Consider the following 16,274-nt stretch of genomic DNA (forward strand, 5'->3'; position numbering starts at 1 on the left):
AGGTAAGCTGCAGGGAATCAATATATGCTTCCACATGACATAGTAAAGCTGTAAATAAATAAGCACTCATTAGGATCTCTTGTTTCACCTGAAGAGCAGCAAAAATGAGCTTGCAAGCACAAAACTTCATAACCTCCACATTGCCAGACCTGGTGGACCTGCCACCCAGCCTAAAAAAGTGATGACCAGTAACGGGTAATCACAGGGTAGTGATGAAATGTGTTGTCCACTTCTCAATTGTATTCTGTCAAGCAAGCCCTGCCTTAACATATGGGTGCTCATCCAGTCTGTCTTGAAGCTGAAAGGGTCAGATTTAAACTTCTAAGTGGAAGTGACCATAGAATCACTTGAACACAAGACAGCAGGTTCCCAATCCCAAAGCTGCCTTTTATTTGTGTAACTTCAGATAAGCCATTTGACATTATCCTCTCCATTCTCAAGTTTTAATCTAAGAGTTATAAAGGGACAGTTTCATCTGAACTCATGAAATCTGTTCTATTTCTTTGCTCATTTGCACTTTTTTTTTTTTTTTTTTTTTTGTGGCAGCCTTAAAGCTGCTACACTGTGCCAGATATGCGAAAGTAGCAGAGCACGGTATGCCAGTGCAGTAACTGCACTCTCCCAGCATCATTTAAAACACTGATCCCAATCTAGACCAAGAGAGATGGACACGACATGCAAAAGTTTATCTGTTTTTAGAAGTCTTGCTCAGATTGCCAGCTTCCTAGGATACAGTGTGGTCTAGACTGATAATAAGCAGGAACTTCCACAAGAGTTGATAACACTTGTTATCAAGTGTTATATACTCCAAAAATCACTTGTGAAATCCATGGGCTATGTGTAGGTTGACAGAACAATACAAGCTGCATGGGGCTGACCAATATCCCAAGCAGCAAGATTTATTTATTGTTTTGGCAGCCTGCACATACTGCAACAGTTAACATCAGGAAAAAAAGAAAACTACTTTCTTTTTGGACAATGTTAATACTCTGCCTTTGCAAAAAAAACCCTTAGGTCATTCATTAGCAAACAATCAGGAGATGTCCTAAATGGCAGAGTCTTTCTGAGGTATCCAATGCCTTGCAAACGGTTTATCTAGAGATAACTGCTAACTTGTGGGTTTAGCTTTTGGACTTGATTGAGGATGTAGGGCCAAGATACGATCTGCCACTGCACTCACTGCTTTTCTGTGCAGAGCCAATGTCCCCACAAGTAACTCTGCTCAAGTATTTAGACAAGCTACAAGATGCAGGGGTATAGGGATGCCTGGAAGAAGCAGGCATCTCACAGAGCTGAACCATACGGTCAGGTCTGTCTCTGCGTCCCCTAGGTAGTTGGGAGCATGGAATCTGAGCCATCAACGTTCCCACACAGAGCTCACTGCCTGCCCCGGGCCCTATGCATCTGCTAGATGAAGGTGGATGTCCCCAAGTGTGGGTTATAATAGTCCAGATCCCCTTGCAGTTATGCAGGATCAAGCAGGTGAACAAGTTAGGGGAAGAGGCACAAAATGAGGGAGTGCTCTGAGGCAGTCAAGGACCGAACCTAAATTTGTGGAGAAGCAGCTGTTCAGAAAAAAGAAATGGAGATTTTTCCATCCCCGTTCCTGCTACCATCATGAGGAGCGTTAACATGCAAATATGGAGAGTTTTTTCAATTTGCCATTTAGGGACACTTGCCTCCTAGAATGTCATCCGTTCTTTGGGTGTGATTAGCTTTGGTTAAGGCAAGGAGATGCATCATTCAGTTCTTTATCTCAGTTTCCTCCTCCTCCCAGCCACTTGGTAACTTCCCTGCCTGGTTATCCACAATACCCAAAGGCCATCAAAACAAAAAAATCACATATCTACCTGTCATTTCATGATGCTACTTTTCCGTTGAGTATCACAACCTGCCAGATCAGACTAAGCGGCCCAAGAGGCTGAGCTGGGGAGCCGTCCATTAAGAGGGAAATGAGAGCAAAAGAGGGAAGATGGCCCACAGCAGAAATGTAACATTTAAGTGCACATGGAGACACACCAATCACTAGAGCAACAGGAAGAGAGAGAACATTTAACATCGTAAAAAGTCTATCCAAATGCCTAAATAGCTGTCCCACAGCCAGCAGACCCTGTGGGTTAAAGAGTCCATAGCTCAGCCAGCTGCAGAGGTTAGACAGTTGTTGAGAGTTTATAGAGTTGTAAGACCCATTTGTTATACAAAAGGGTTAGTTAAAATCACTTCTGCCCTTGAGGCAATGTCAGAAAGAGGATTTTCCCCACAATACGTCACAAGTCAGTAACCAGCGTGAGAGAAGTGGTCTATGCCTCTGTACCTCACGCATCTACAAAATGGAGGAGCAAGATTCATTTTTCTTCTGAAACGCTGGAGATGAACCTTAACTTGTTGTTCAGTGCCCTGATGGTCCTTCTGATGATACTCAACTTAGCAGCTGAATGGGTCATATATCTTGCTTGTGTGGTCAGGGTAAAATTACTCCCAGATGTGAGATCCAAAAGGAAATCACCCCAACCTGGTCAGGTCACCAAGGCTGCTAGTCAGCCTTCCAGGCTCCTGCAAACTTTTCATCTAACACTTTTTTTTTTTTTTTTTTACAGCCTTGATCCTTGCTTTCTTCTGCTCTCTTCTGGCTCCTGCACATGAGAAAAAGCTTATGGGGCTTTTCCAGCTTGTTTCTGCAGGTTTGAGGCATGGAAACATTCTGAGGCTTTAGCAAAGTCTGTGCCTGTCACCAAAATGGTCTCCTCTTGTGTTATTGTGAAGTTCCTTGCATTCCTCAAATTCTTTAGGCGATGGGGTTCAAAGTGCTTCAGAAACTTAAAAAAAATATATCTTTGGTGACATTTGTTTATCTTCTCCATCTCACACATGGAGTTAAGCCCAGGTCTGCCGCTCATTCAGTACTACCTGCAGTGATGGTGCCCTTGGGGGCTGCTCAAGAATGACCTAAGCCAGTGGTCCAGAAGGGACCAAAAATGCCCAAAGCTTCAGCTTCTGCCCATGTACTGTGTTGACAGAAACATGGACCAGAAACCTCCCATTGCTCTGTCCCACCTATCCCGGTGTTGCCACCCTGTAGAGAGCAGGCATGGGATATGTCCCTGAAGCACTGTACAACATTGCTGCAAGGGCTGGGCAGGATTTGTCAGCAACTTCAATGAAGTAAGAAGACAAGAGTTTTGGGGTGTGCATTGGACTGTGAACCACTCCCAACAAACCAGCGGTTAATGGTATCCCACTGTTGCTTCTCAGTGATCTGCAACACACCATGAAGCAGAGCCATAATAACACACATCTTCCTCACTCCTTGACTCTGAGCAGGAAGCCAGATTTCCTCTCCTCTGTATTGGGGGGTGCAAAAAAACCCACCCCAAACAAAAAGTTTACTAAGAACTCACCAGCTCCTGTGGATTATTCTTTACTTCAGTAACTTCCTAACTAGTAGAAACAGAAATGACTCAACTGTAATGATAAGTTACAATACCACTTCAGGCATAGAATCTGAAAGGAAAAGTAAATACAAAAAACAAAGGCATGATATGTTCTATAAACCTAAAGTTATTTATTTAATGTGGCTTTCTGAAGACATAAGTAATTGGTACATAACATTCCAAAAATTAAATGAAGCACCTCGGGAGGTAAAGGTGGGCATGTTGGTTTCCATCGGTTGAGAACTTGCCCTTGTATTTCTAGTTATTCATAAACTCCAAAGCAGAAAGATACCTCCTACGGGAGAGGTTACCCAGCAAGGGTCTGCTAGAATCAATGAAGTTCCAGGAGGCATCTTTCCCTATAGGGTTAATATTGAAATAAACCAAAATAAACAAAAAAGAATGATGTTTTTGTATTAATTGGGGCTCCCCATGTGAACATTTCACTTGCCATCCCTGCCCCGGCTAACCTCTCTTTTTGTGGTTTTACTGATGTGAATTGCCTCCTTTCTTTTGCTGCTGATATGCAACCTGCATCTTCCTGCGCTGAGCATGGCCATTCTGGTCTGCCCCTTCTAGGAGGTTTTACAAGACATAATAGGTATTTGACTGAATTGAATATTCAGCATTGAGGACAAAACCAAAGGAAATGGCCATAATATGTAGGATTAAGTTACCTTAATAACTTGACAAGAACTCTGCAGAATGATAACTTTTTACGTTCTGGAAAAAGCGTTTTTAGTGATTAATTTCATTCATTACTAAACAGACACAGGCTGAATGAAACTGTGTTTCCAATGACAGCAGTGCCAAAACACCTACTGATGTTAAGTGGAGCCATAAGCACTTTACCTTCTGAGAAGCAGCTATAGTTGTAGTTGGGTTAGAGCCTTCTGCGATATTCTGAAGGCTCACATTCCATGGGGTAGTTGTTTCACTAGAGGCGACCTCAGCCTACAAGAGGGAAGAGGGCAGGAGCGGGGATGCATTTTCTCTCTATTCCTACAGTGATCCCAGACAAACCAGCAATTCTCCAGGTCTGAAAAAGGACTGAAACTAGCCTGTGCCTTCCCTCGCCTTCAGTCATCTTTGCTGCAAAGGTTTAAGAAGGTTTTATGTTGGGAAGCATGATTAGGAAAATCTGTCTCCCTCTTTCCCTTCATTAACCTGCTGCACACTCAGTCTCTCTGTTGAGCTTGCACACACGCTGGCTACAATAGATGTGTCCATCTTCACCCTCCTCCAGCAATAAGAGCATCATCTAGAATGAGGATGGGAAAGAGACAGAAGACTGCAGAAGAGACAGAGGAGCTGGTGGTAGCCTTGTTCTCTTCTTTTTGTCATGCAGTAGCAGAAGTAGAAACAAGCAGACAAAGCCCAGGGTGCACACAGCTGACTGCAGCTATGCATGCCTGGAGTATCTCTGGGCATCAAATGTGCTCCTGCAAAAGTGAGGATCAGTCCCAGAAGACGTAAGGTGATGTCTGCAGAAGACAGGACCCAGTGCTTCAGACCAGCCCTGTATTCACAAATAACTTGGCCACAACTACAGCAGAAGCTTCTAAAGCAAAAACCTCCTGGTTCTTAGCTCTCTGCTATAAATCCTTGAATAACTTTCTTCTCCCAGTTACATCAGTGAAATAAATTTGTTATTATTTTAAAGTACTTTTGTAAAATGGTAGAATACATTTAATATCTGTATTTAAGAATAAAATCTGGGTTTGACATAATGACAGTACAACAGAATAAAATGCCGCTCTCAATTATGAGGAAGAGTAATTCAGCATCATGCAGGCTCTAGCTTTTCTCTGAAGACCGAGTGCAGAAAACATTCCTCACTACAGTTCCTGTAACAGACAGGGCAGCAAACCTGTGTTTTTTCATTAGTGTGGCTGCTGGTGCTTTATCAGAGCCTGAACCCAGTACAAATTCTGCTCTGATTACCCTAACTAATTTTTTTCACAGCACGGACATACTGCATAAGTCTTCGTGTTCTGAGGTACTACAGCAGTGGGAATCTTCAAGGGTACCTGATAAAATAATCTTCACCAATAAATAGAAAACTCACAGCATAAAGTCTCAGCCTTAAAATCCAATGAGATGCTTCTCTCCAGGCTGGGGTCTCAGACAAAATAGCACCATAAAACATGCTTCTCTGTTTTGCCTTCAGCCTCTGCTGCTTGCTTGCATTTATCCCAGGGCTACTGCAAAACATGACCAAAATTCTCAGCAAAAATCTGTATATTAACTTTTCTCTTCTTAGCGTTGCTTCTCCAAAGTGAGCAGCAATTCTCTCCAAAGTAAGAAGCCATTAGAGCCACAGGTCTGTGCACATTTGAGGAGCAACACATGAATGACAGAGAAGGGGAAAGAAGCATTAAGCCAAGCGAAATGTAGGTTTGGGACTGGAAGGGAAATAAAAACAGTCAGAGCTCTGCCTTAATCTCAGCAGGCCATTCCTATTCAGAAACAGATGTAAGCATAAGCACAAGTACAACTCTGAACTTATGTTCTCTGTTTTTAATTGGAGTTAGAGTCAGCATTTCCAAGAAAATTGTCTTTGTTCACAGTCAAGAATTAAAAACGTATATCCATGCTTTCCTGCAATTGCAAGCCTTTTTTTTATTATTTTTTTAAATTTCAGTATAATTTTTCCATTTAAAATCCAGATTTGCCTTTAGGACAATAATTTTGATTCATGTAGTCCTGTTGTGTATGCTTCAAATAAATCAAGCATCTTTAACACTGCACAGTTATTTGGCAGTGTTATGAATGTACCAGTTTTAACTGTCCGCAAATTTAAACCTGTGCAATTATAATGCCAAGGACCTAAAGTCACTGAAGGACTTTAGACAAGTATTTAATCCTTCAAAGAAAACTTTCCAATTAAAACGGGCTCATAGCTTCCTGAACACACTGAGCATCTTACCACTGGTGGTGTGAAATCCTTGCAGCTCTCAAAGCACTCCTGAAAAACAAGCTTTGTCTTATTCCTCTCAGATATTCTTTGGGGTGAGACTCTCAGGGACAGCCGCCACTGCGCTAAATTAGCTCAAGATCATAAAGCAAGACATCTGCAGAACGTAGAGCAGACATAGATACTCTGGCCTCAAGGACTGTTTAAACTGACCATATAGAAGAAAACAGAGAATTATACAGATCATAATTGTTAAACTGAGTTGGTTACAAGCAACACCTGAGTTATTAAAATAGTGACTATTTTATTGATTAGAAATAGGCTTTTATACTTGGATCCTTATTTATCTTTAGCTACATACCAGTTAAATCCATGTTAAGTCGTTGTGTTCTCATCAATGCATTTTAGATTGAGTCAGCTACATGCTCCCTACAAAGGACTGTTTACACTCTTAAAACAAATACCATTTTATATGACTGTTGGATAGAGAGCTGTGCAAGTGAGTTTAATCAGATGTAACCCACTTCTTCAAAAGTCACCAAACAAGCTTGAACAAATGGTACCCAACATCTGGCAGAAAAGTATTTCCACCAGTTTCCTCAATCCAGAGTTCAACCACATCTGGAAAACCAGCAAACACACATTTCCCCTTTCAGGCACGAGTGAACAAGTAGTCAGTTTAAGCTCTACTTAAAAAAGTGAAATGTGATGGTGATAAAACATCAGTCTCCTGAGGCAGGGGAGGGGAGAGTAAGCACTGTAGCACTTACCCTGGCTGGGCAGAGAGTTTCAGAAATGCTAAAATTTCTCAATACTATGCACTAGGCAGTACTGAAGATGAGTAAAGTGAGAAGTAAGCGATCACCTGTGCTGCAATCAATGTTAACAAAAGCTTAAAGCTTTTTGAAAAAAGCTGCAGCTAAAAAGGTAACTGTAGCACTCTGCATCGAGCATCAAAATAACCACAATCTCAATTTCATTTTGAAATTTGAGGGGGAAGAAGAATCCAACCACATTCAAATTCTGTTGGTCAAGAGAAAGTTTGGTTTTGGTGTTGTTTGGAATGACATTTTTCCAGCAGACATCCAGCTTCAATAAATGCTCCTTTTGATACAGAAAATAACTCAGCACTGCCTCTCCTATAAAAATATTTTTCTCCTTGCACAACCAGGTTTCATTTCTAACCTCAGACAGTCTGACTACTTTGAGAACAGTCAGCCACTTCTATTGATTAAACAAACATGAAAATAAATTAATTCTCTTTAAAAAACAGTTTTCTACAGCTTTCATAACATGGAAAACAAAATTAAAAAATAGGGTCATTTTGTGCTACTGCCTTTCTTTAATTTTATGGAGTGTCAATCTAAATAATTAATACATATACAAAGTTACTTCATTCTAGGAAGATCAAGAGACTTTACAGTATAAAATTCCCTGAGATACAATATGTAACTTAAAGGATCACATACTTCTCTATTCTGTTTACACCATAATCAAAAAGTAACATTACTTCTTCTCCTTATAAAAACCAGAAGAAAATTATCTTCCTTTTTTTCCCTCCACCCCAATATTTTAAGGCATGGAATAAAACACTTTTTCAAAGCATATTCAGAAAGACTCTTCTACTTAAAATAGAAAATAACTTTGCTTAATTTTTACAGATGGATTATATATGTCACCCGCAACATTTTGTGGAGTCTGGTACCTGATCTACAAACCAATTTGCTCAAGCAAATGTTTTATTCATCATTAAACTTCAGCTCTACAAAGTGAATTACAAGAAACAGTTCTTAGCCTACACTAGCTATTAGCCAGTGGAGTGGATGAGCCAAGAAGCAAAGCAGATTTACAGAGGTGCTGTATTACCAACTTCAGCAGCTGTAGACCAAGACTGAATTCCTTCCAAATCTAAAGGGAAAAGCGTGCAACGCGCATGTAAGAATGCTGAAACTAGAAAAGGCTGCTTTTCTCCCAACACAAGTACTCTGCAATAATTATTGCAAGACTGCAGTTTTCATTATACAACTCTCGAAAATACTCAATATGTAACTTACAAATATAGCACAATGTGATCATCTTATTCAAACATGATGGTTTAATTATTGCATAGCTCTTCTCTGAATTTTACAGAACACTAGTTCATCAAAGATTTCAACTGCTTTTCTTAGAGAGGCTGAAAAAAAAAGTATCAGCTGCCATCCGTGGAAATTCCCGTGCTCCCGTAGCCTGATCTTCTGCCTGTGGCATCACTAATACACAGAACTGTGTGTCTGGAAACTTTCAGAAAATGCTAAAAAATTTAGAAGGACTGAAAAAAATGCACTAGTTTCAGCAAGAGTGATAAAAAGTAGTACAATCTTAAATATTATTCCACCACTTTTAAGATCAGAGGTTTGTATACATTTACACGAACTGCAATAAAAACTGACCAGAAAAAAAGGCTAATTCAAAGCGAGACAGATTCTATCATCCTGACACTTAGCTATTAATGCTATACTTAAATTAGATTTGTAAGATTATCAAAACCAATTTTAAGGGAGTAGTAGCCACTGGTAGCGAAACAAGATAGGCACACCAAGAAGAACATGCTTTTGCTTTAAACAATCACTTAAGACCAGTTCAAGTGAAAATGCACCATTAGGGACCAGCCCTACTACACTCCACATTGCATTGACTGCCTTCTCTCCTTTCCTAACAAAATTTCTACAGCAACTCTGGCACTAACAACAGAAAGGTTCCTGAAGTACTTTCAGCCATCCTTCCTTGCACAAAAAATGAAGTGAATAAACATAGGGGCCAGCAAGATCCGATCTGGTAAATCTGTGTGCATTATTAATGAACTTCTTTATTATTAGGTTTTTTTCCAACAATCCTTGGCTCTATGCTTACCTAATCATGGGGAACATAAAATTTAAAATAAATTACAGTAGGCTGCCAGCTCATAAATCTTAAAAGCAACTACCTGACAACCTGTACCGCTCAAGTCAAGTCTAATCCTCTTCTAATCTATATATGACTCACAAATGCCAATAAACTCACCTGTTCTGACGCCCACCTTTTATTTGTAACTGACTTTCCCTTTTCCCCACCTGTTCTGTGCCCATGATTTTACTTCAAGTGAAGCCTCTGGCTAACTCCATGGATTACCCAGCTCCTTAAATAGAAGCTGGATGAATCCCTTAATCATTTGTGCAGGACTCTTGTGGGTTATCATTTTTTGCCACCAAACCTTATAGTTGCAAAGGGCAGGGAGGGCTCAGCTTCCTGAGGCTGTGTAATCACGACTGAAGTTTCTTGATGGATTTCACCAAGCAAGATCACACATAAACAAAAAGTAACTGTACGCTGACTATTAGGAAGACTCTGGCAGAATGGCAGTCTGAAAGGGAATAACTACCATAAATGTTCCCGGTAAGCACTAAGAGAAGGAATTTTAATCTTAGGAACCTATTTAACGACTGAAAAACTGAGCCGGAAACCCCCCCTCAAAGTCAAGGAAAAAGAATAGTAATTTTTTGCCCTTTTGATACTCTCTCCTCACACACACAATCTGTATTTTACCAGCAGATCTTGTTCTTAGATCTTACTAGCCTTTTTGGAAGTCAGTGATTTGGGACTTCAGTTTAGCTAGCGGGGGGTGGGTAATTACTGGTTTACAAACATCAAAGTGGCATTCTGAGTAGTCTGTCACCCAGCAGAATTTTTAAAAATGTGTGCCCTAAACCAAAACCATCACTAAACAACAGGACTGTCTCATGATACTAAAGAATTAAGTTAGCCTCTCTGTATACATGTTCAATATAGTAATAAAAACTCTGTAGTTTGAGCCTTTCCCTGCTTTTTCCTATACGGCAGTAATTTTGCGAAGAAAAACAAGCAGATTCCTGTAAACATTTTCTAATTCCTGAATGAAGGAGGGTGGCAATGTTCTAACTTCTTTTCTACAATCTATCTTTTCCCATACTTAAAAGTTCTTCACTTTTATACAGGATAAATGTGCCTATGGTTTTGGTAGGCAGTGGAAGTAATACTCTGCATCATCTGAGCAGTTTGTTCCACTTGGATCCACTCCCCTCCATACACTTTTTCCTAAATGGAATTATTATTTGGCTCAAAGCAAAAAAGGTGGCTGCTGCAATTTCAAACATCGCTAAAAAGTGCTACTGTATCATTACATTCTTACGTTCAACATTTGCGGCTCAGAATTTGTCTGCAAAGAGTTTTCACATGCATAAAAATCACTGTTAAAAATATTCACTTTCGTCTTCAGAGTACGGAAAGCCAGGGCTGATGATGTATCCCCTGTAAGCAGAAGAAAGTTTCGTGGTCCAGGAAGCTGTCATAGCCAACAAAATTGGTTTCAGCTGTACAGCTGAAGAACTTGGCATCGGCTTTTTGTTGAGCTGTGCACAACTGAAACCTTTACGGATCTGTTCAACCTCTGGAAATTTATCTTTGCTCTTGAAGAATCATCTTGCCAGATGTTTCTTTGTACTCTCCTTATTTTGCACTTTAAGGAAAACCATTCTTTTGTAGGCTTTTCACAGCTTCTTCACCCATACCTGCGCGCCTCACGGGCTGACAACAGCCTGCTGCGTCCCACCTCGGCCACCCACCCCTGCCAGCCCCATCCTTCCCCACGCAGCCCAGCCCAGCCTCACTGCCAGGAGCATCAGCTTTCAAACCAGCCAGCCAGATTTTGTACAGTCTTGATTTGGTTCCCGGCTGCCCTCACGGCCTCGCAAACCTTGCAGAAGTGCTCGTCCCAGAATGAGGTGACGTGTACCTCGTACTTCTTCCTCCAGGCAAAATACCTCCTGTAGTTGGTTTTGTTTTTATCGAGGAATTTCAGGTAGGTGGCCAGCAGCTGGGGGCTGGGGAAGTCGTCGACATGGATGAAGGAGTCGGGGGGGATGAAGCGCTCGTAGTTGGCCCTGTGGGGCCCCAGGACGATGGGCACAGTGCTGGCAGCGAAGGCATTTCTCCAAAGCTTCTCAGTGATGTAGTCGGTGTGCTGGGAGTTCTCAAAGGCCAGGTAGAACTTGTAGGCCGAGACGGTCTCCACCACGCCGCCCTCGGCCAGCGCCAGCCCCCACGCCCCGTACACGTCGATGGCCAGGTGCTCCTTCAGCTGGCGGTAGTAGCGCACCCGGGCGTGCTCCTCGTTCCAGTTGCTGATGACCCAGGCCACCAGCCGTGTCTTGCGGGGCAGCACGAAGGGCCGGGGCGCCGGCGGGGCGTACAGGTACCCGTAGGGCACAAAGATGTCCGAGTCCCGCCGGTAGGACATGGTCCAGTTGAAGAGGCCGGCCAGCCCCCGCAGGCCGGGCGAGTGCGACGGCGACTCGAAGTTCATCCAGACCCAGAGCTGCCGCGGGGAGCGCGGCGGGGGCCCGCGGGGCAGCCCCTCGGCGCCGTGCAGCGCCAGGTCGCGGTGGTGGAACAGCACCGCCTGCGCCTCGCCCAGGCGGCTCCGGTCGGCGCTCAGGCGGCAGCCCGTGATGTTGTAGCGCCGCCGGCAGTCGGCCGTGCGCCGCGGGCGGCCGAAGGGCTCCCACCACAGCAGCACGGTCACCTCGCCGCCCGGCCGGCCTCCCGCCGTCGCCGCGGGCTCCGGCAGGCGGGCGTAGAGGGCCAGGGCGGCGGCGGCGCCCAGCAGCCCGGCCGCCAGCGCCCACCGCCGCCCGCGCAGCCGCCGGCGCCACCGCCGCGGGCAGGCGGGCCGGCCGGCGGGGCAGCGGCGCGGGGCCGACTCCATCCGCGCCGCCCGCTGCCGCCGCTCTGCCCTTCGCGGCCGCCGTGGGGCAGCCGCGGGGCCGGGGTCGGCCAGCGCATGTTGCGGCCGGGGCTGCGGCAGCCGCCGCCGCCGCCTCTCCGCCCCCGGCCCCGGCGGCGGGGAGGTGCCGCGGCCGCCGCCCCTCCCGGCCGTGCCGGCCCGCCCCGGGGCACCGCCCTGCCGCGCCCCCGCCGGCCCGCGGCCGCTTGGCCAGCGGGGAGAGCCGCCCTGAGGCTGCCGGCCGCGCCGCGGGGCCTCGTCCGTCCGTCCCCGGGTGGCTGCCGCCGCGGGGCGTTGAGGGGCCGCGGGCAGCGTATGGGCAATGGCAGCCCGGGGCTCGCCCAGGGGGCCGCCAGCAGGTCCGAGCAACGGCAGCCCGCGCTCCCCGGGCCGCTCGGTTGGTCGTCCCCGACTGGGAGCTGCAGAGGGAACCCGTGTGCCTGCACTGGGGAAGCCCCCCCCCGGCTAGAGGCCAGACCCCAGGGAACAGAAGAAGGGTCGTGGGGATGGCTCGCATGGGGCAGCGGGGCACCCGCACCCTGCGGGCTGTGGCGGGCTGGCGCTCCTTCGGCTGGGCAGGGGAGGGAAAACGTAAAGAACGGCCCGTGGGTCGGGATGCGGACAGGGAGGGGTTGCTCAGCAATTGCCGTCACAGGCAAAATCGGCTCCGCCTGGGGAAATTAGTTTAATGTATTAACATTCAAACCACAGTAGGCTAATGAGAAGTCAAAACCAAACCTTAAAACACCTTCCCCGCACTCCTCCCTTTTTCCCGAGCTCAATTCCACTTCACTCCCATATTGTCTCACTCCTCTCATCCCGAGCGGTGCAAAGGGGGCAGGAACGGGGCTGCGGTGAGCGCATCACCCGCTGTCTCTGCGGCTCCTTCCCCCTCGCCCTCTGCCCCTGCCCCGGTGCGGGGCCCTCCCACGGGAGACAGCCCTGCACGGGCTTCTGCAGCGCGGGGCCCTCCCGGGGCTGCGGCTCCTCACGGCCTGTCCCGGCGGGGCCCCCCGCGGGGCGCAGCCCCTCAGGCCCAGCCGGCTCCAGCCCCCCCGGGGGCACCGGCCCTGCCCGCAGCCCGGCCCCGGCCCGGGCTCCTCCCCGCGGGGCCACGGGCCCTGCCCGGAGCCGGCTCCAGCGCGGCCCCCGCGGGTCACAGCCCCCCGCGGGCACCCCCTGCCCCGGGCTGCGGGGGGGAGCTGCTCCCCCGCGGGCTCCGTGGGCTGAGGGGCACAGCCTGCCCCGCCGGGGGCTGCCCTGCCCTGCCCGGCCCTGCCCTTCCCCGCGGGCTGCCGGGGAGCCTCTGCTGCGGCGCCCGGAGCCCCCCCGGCCTCCTCCGGCCCGGCCCGGCCCGGCCCGGCCCGGCCCTGCCCCGGGGGGCTGCGGGGCTGCTGCTCGCCCCTCCCGGCCCCCCTCGCTGCCGCCGCTGTTCCCCCCCGCGGGGGGTTTTCCCCTTCTCAGCCCCTTCTCCCCGCGGCGCTGCCCCCGCGGCTGCGGGGCTCGGCCTCGGCCAGCGGCGGGCCCGGCCTGGAGCCGGGGGGCAGCGGCTCTGCCGGCCGGGGGGAGCTGCCCGCAGCCCCCCGCTGCAGCCGGCCCCCGGCACCGACACCCGGCCGCGCAGACCCCCTACATGTGCGCAGGTGGGCGCGTGAGGCAAGGGACCACCGGCGGAGGACAGCCCTGCCACGAAGGCCGACCCAGCCTCACATCTCCCTACCCTGGGAGGCGCGGGCTGCCCCGCTGCTTCCTCTGAGCCCTTCTCGCTTTTTTCTCCCCGCCCACACCTGGAACAGTCAGAGGGTTTAAACTCCAGCAAAAGGGTTTTCCCACAGCAGCTGAACTATGGTTTATGTGCTGTATTCTGTGGCCTTGCGGGGAAGTACTTTGGAAGATGCAGAGGGTTTTCCTTTAAAACAGTTGCAATTTAGACAACGAAGTTGAGAGAAGCTTTGAATAAAGCAAAAAAAAAAAAAAGTTACATCAGCCACAGTAGCTTTGAATTCCTGTCAAATTCAGTGTCAAGCACCTCTAAAAGGATCTACAATGTGGAAAACTAAAAGTAAAGAAATTAGAGGACTTTTTTTGTCCTTTTAAAACTTTCTTAGAAATACATACATTTACAATAAAATGTCACACCCATTTAAAAGCTACAGAACCCTGTGGTTGCCAGAAAATTACTTTTTCCAGCTCTGTGTGTGGAAAAGTGTATCAGATCAGCTCAAAACTTCCCCCCCCCCCTCCCGCCCCCGTCATTTGCTTCAGTGAACTGAGAGATCATTGATTCACACAGTTCAGAGACTGTTTGTACAGAACTGGAGAGTTTCCAGCTCTGACCTACGCATTTTCATATCCAACAGCCATAAATCCAAGGTCCTCTCACATGGATCTACTGAAGGCAGCGGAGTTACACCAGGCCTAAGTTCTCACTGACCATTTGGATTGTAGCATAGCTTTCACATACCACATAGACCAAGGCCTTGTCTCTATATTAGGAAAAAGAAGTGGTTCAAGCCTGTTTACTCCGCAAAATGAAGAACAGTTGTGTGTGACGTTGGTGTTAGGTTAGGAGCTAGGTAGTGTGCATCTATAAAGTTATTAATTGCACATAAAAGTGCTTGCAGATTTCCATTGTCCATGTTGTAAGCACTCATGAAATATAAGAAACACCAACAGTTGTGGTCATAGCCAGTATCTTGCTTCCCCTGCTCCAACATACAGCCTTGGTTGGAAGGGGTCTCTGGGAGTCACTAATCCACCCTCCCACTCAGAAGAGCATCACTGCCAGCACTGGCCAAGGTGGTGGCTGGACTAGCACCAGGATGTTGAAAATGTTCAAGGAGAGAGACTCCACATCACCTCTGGCAGCCTGTTCCAGTGCTATGTCACCCTCTCGGAGAAGAATTTTTTCTAATGTCCAACCCTGAACCTCCCAACCTGGAATTTCTGGTGGTTGTCCCTTGTTACATCCAAAGAGAGTGGCTCCATCATTTTCATAACTTACCTTCAGGTAGTTGCTGGCTCCCATTAAATGATCCCATCGCCTCCTCTTCACATGACTAAACAAGACCACCTCCCTTAACCTCTCCCCTTGTGTGCTGTAGGATCTCTCATCATCTTGGTAGCCTTCTGCTGAACCATGTTCTCAACGTTCTTTTTGAACTGGGAGGCTGGGAACTGGAGACAGTATTCCAGGTGCTCCTTCACCAATGGGGGGGAATAATTACTTTCCTGTTTGCTGGACGTGCTTCTCCTGTGGCCCAGCAAGTGACTTCCTTTATTTTTGAGGTGAGCTCACACTCAGCTTGATGTTCACGTAGCCCCCAGCTCCTTTCCAGCCCGGGTGTTTATCAGCCAGCCAGTTCCCAGCCTGTACCAGTGCATGGCAGTTTTCTGCTCTGTGTGTAGAACTTGCTTTTTGTCCTTGCTGAACTTCCCAAGATTTCTGTTGGCTTGCTCCAGGGCCTCTCTGTGTTGAAGTTGTACAAGCCAAGATCTTAACCCTGCTTTCTAATTTAGTACTGTCTGCAAAATAATGATAGACAATAGTAGCAAAAAAACTTTTTAGGGCAATAAACATAGCACCTGTCTTGACAGATAACACTGATTTTAGTCACAAAATGAGAATCTGGGAAAATTCTTCTACCACAGCAGAAAACTGCCAACAAACGTAGAAATACAATGCCAAGGGAGAGTGAAATCCTCTGAGGCCATGAGCTGTACCTAGAATCAATCCAGAGCTCATCCAATACAACAGACTACCTAAAATGAGCACAATCCCTAGCCTGCCTTAATTAAGCATTCAAAGGATTCACAGTGGTCTAAAAGCCCTTCTGTTAGTAATTTTGTTTACTTAGACATTTTTGCAAACAACGTAAGAGATTTGGGACCCATGAAAGTCAGTGGGAGAGCTCAATTGACTTCCTTGGAATTCTGATTCACTCAATATATTTGATCGTATCAGCTGCAATGGCAGTTCCTATTTTCCTTCGGGAACTTAAATTTCAGCATTGATATATGACTTTGGAGGAGCCCTTGTCTAGTCAAGTTTTCATTTCCATTGCTTGAAGATGTGGTGCTAAGCCATTCCAATTCCAAAGCCTAGCCAACTACATTGGTGATGCCAGGCCTGATCCTGCATATGGTAAAC

At 47.0% G+C, this 16,274-nt stretch overlaps 1 protein-coding gene across 1 annotated transcript; it reads right to left on the reverse strand.

Moving 5' to 3' along the window:
- Window positions 1–7,667: 7,667 nt before the first annotated feature.
- On the reverse strand, window positions 7,668–12,187 carry FUT4 (fucosyltransferase 4). The gene has a single exon (XM_005230567.4). The coding sequence runs from the start codon at window positions 12,104–12,106 to the stop codon at window positions 11,021–11,023; it is 1,086 nt and encodes a 361-aa protein (XP_005230624.3). The 5' UTR covers window positions 12,107–12,187; the 3' UTR covers window positions 7,668–11,020.
- Between the last annotated feature and the right edge of the window lie 4,087 nt (window positions 12,188–16,274).

This window comes from Falco peregrinus, chromosome 4 (assembly GCF_023634155.1).
Source record: "Falco peregrinus isolate bFalPer1 chromosome 4, bFalPer1.pri, whole genome shotgun sequence".
Lineage (NCBI taxonomy): Eukaryota > Metazoa > Chordata > Aves > Falconiformes > Falconidae > Falco > Falco peregrinus.

Bases quoted from the DNA above. Each gene is read 5' to 3' on its own strand.
- FUT4 (XM_005230567.4), bottom strand. From the start codon at position 12,106: ATGGAGTCGGCCCCGCGCCGCTGCCCCGCCGGCCGGCCCGCCTGCCCG.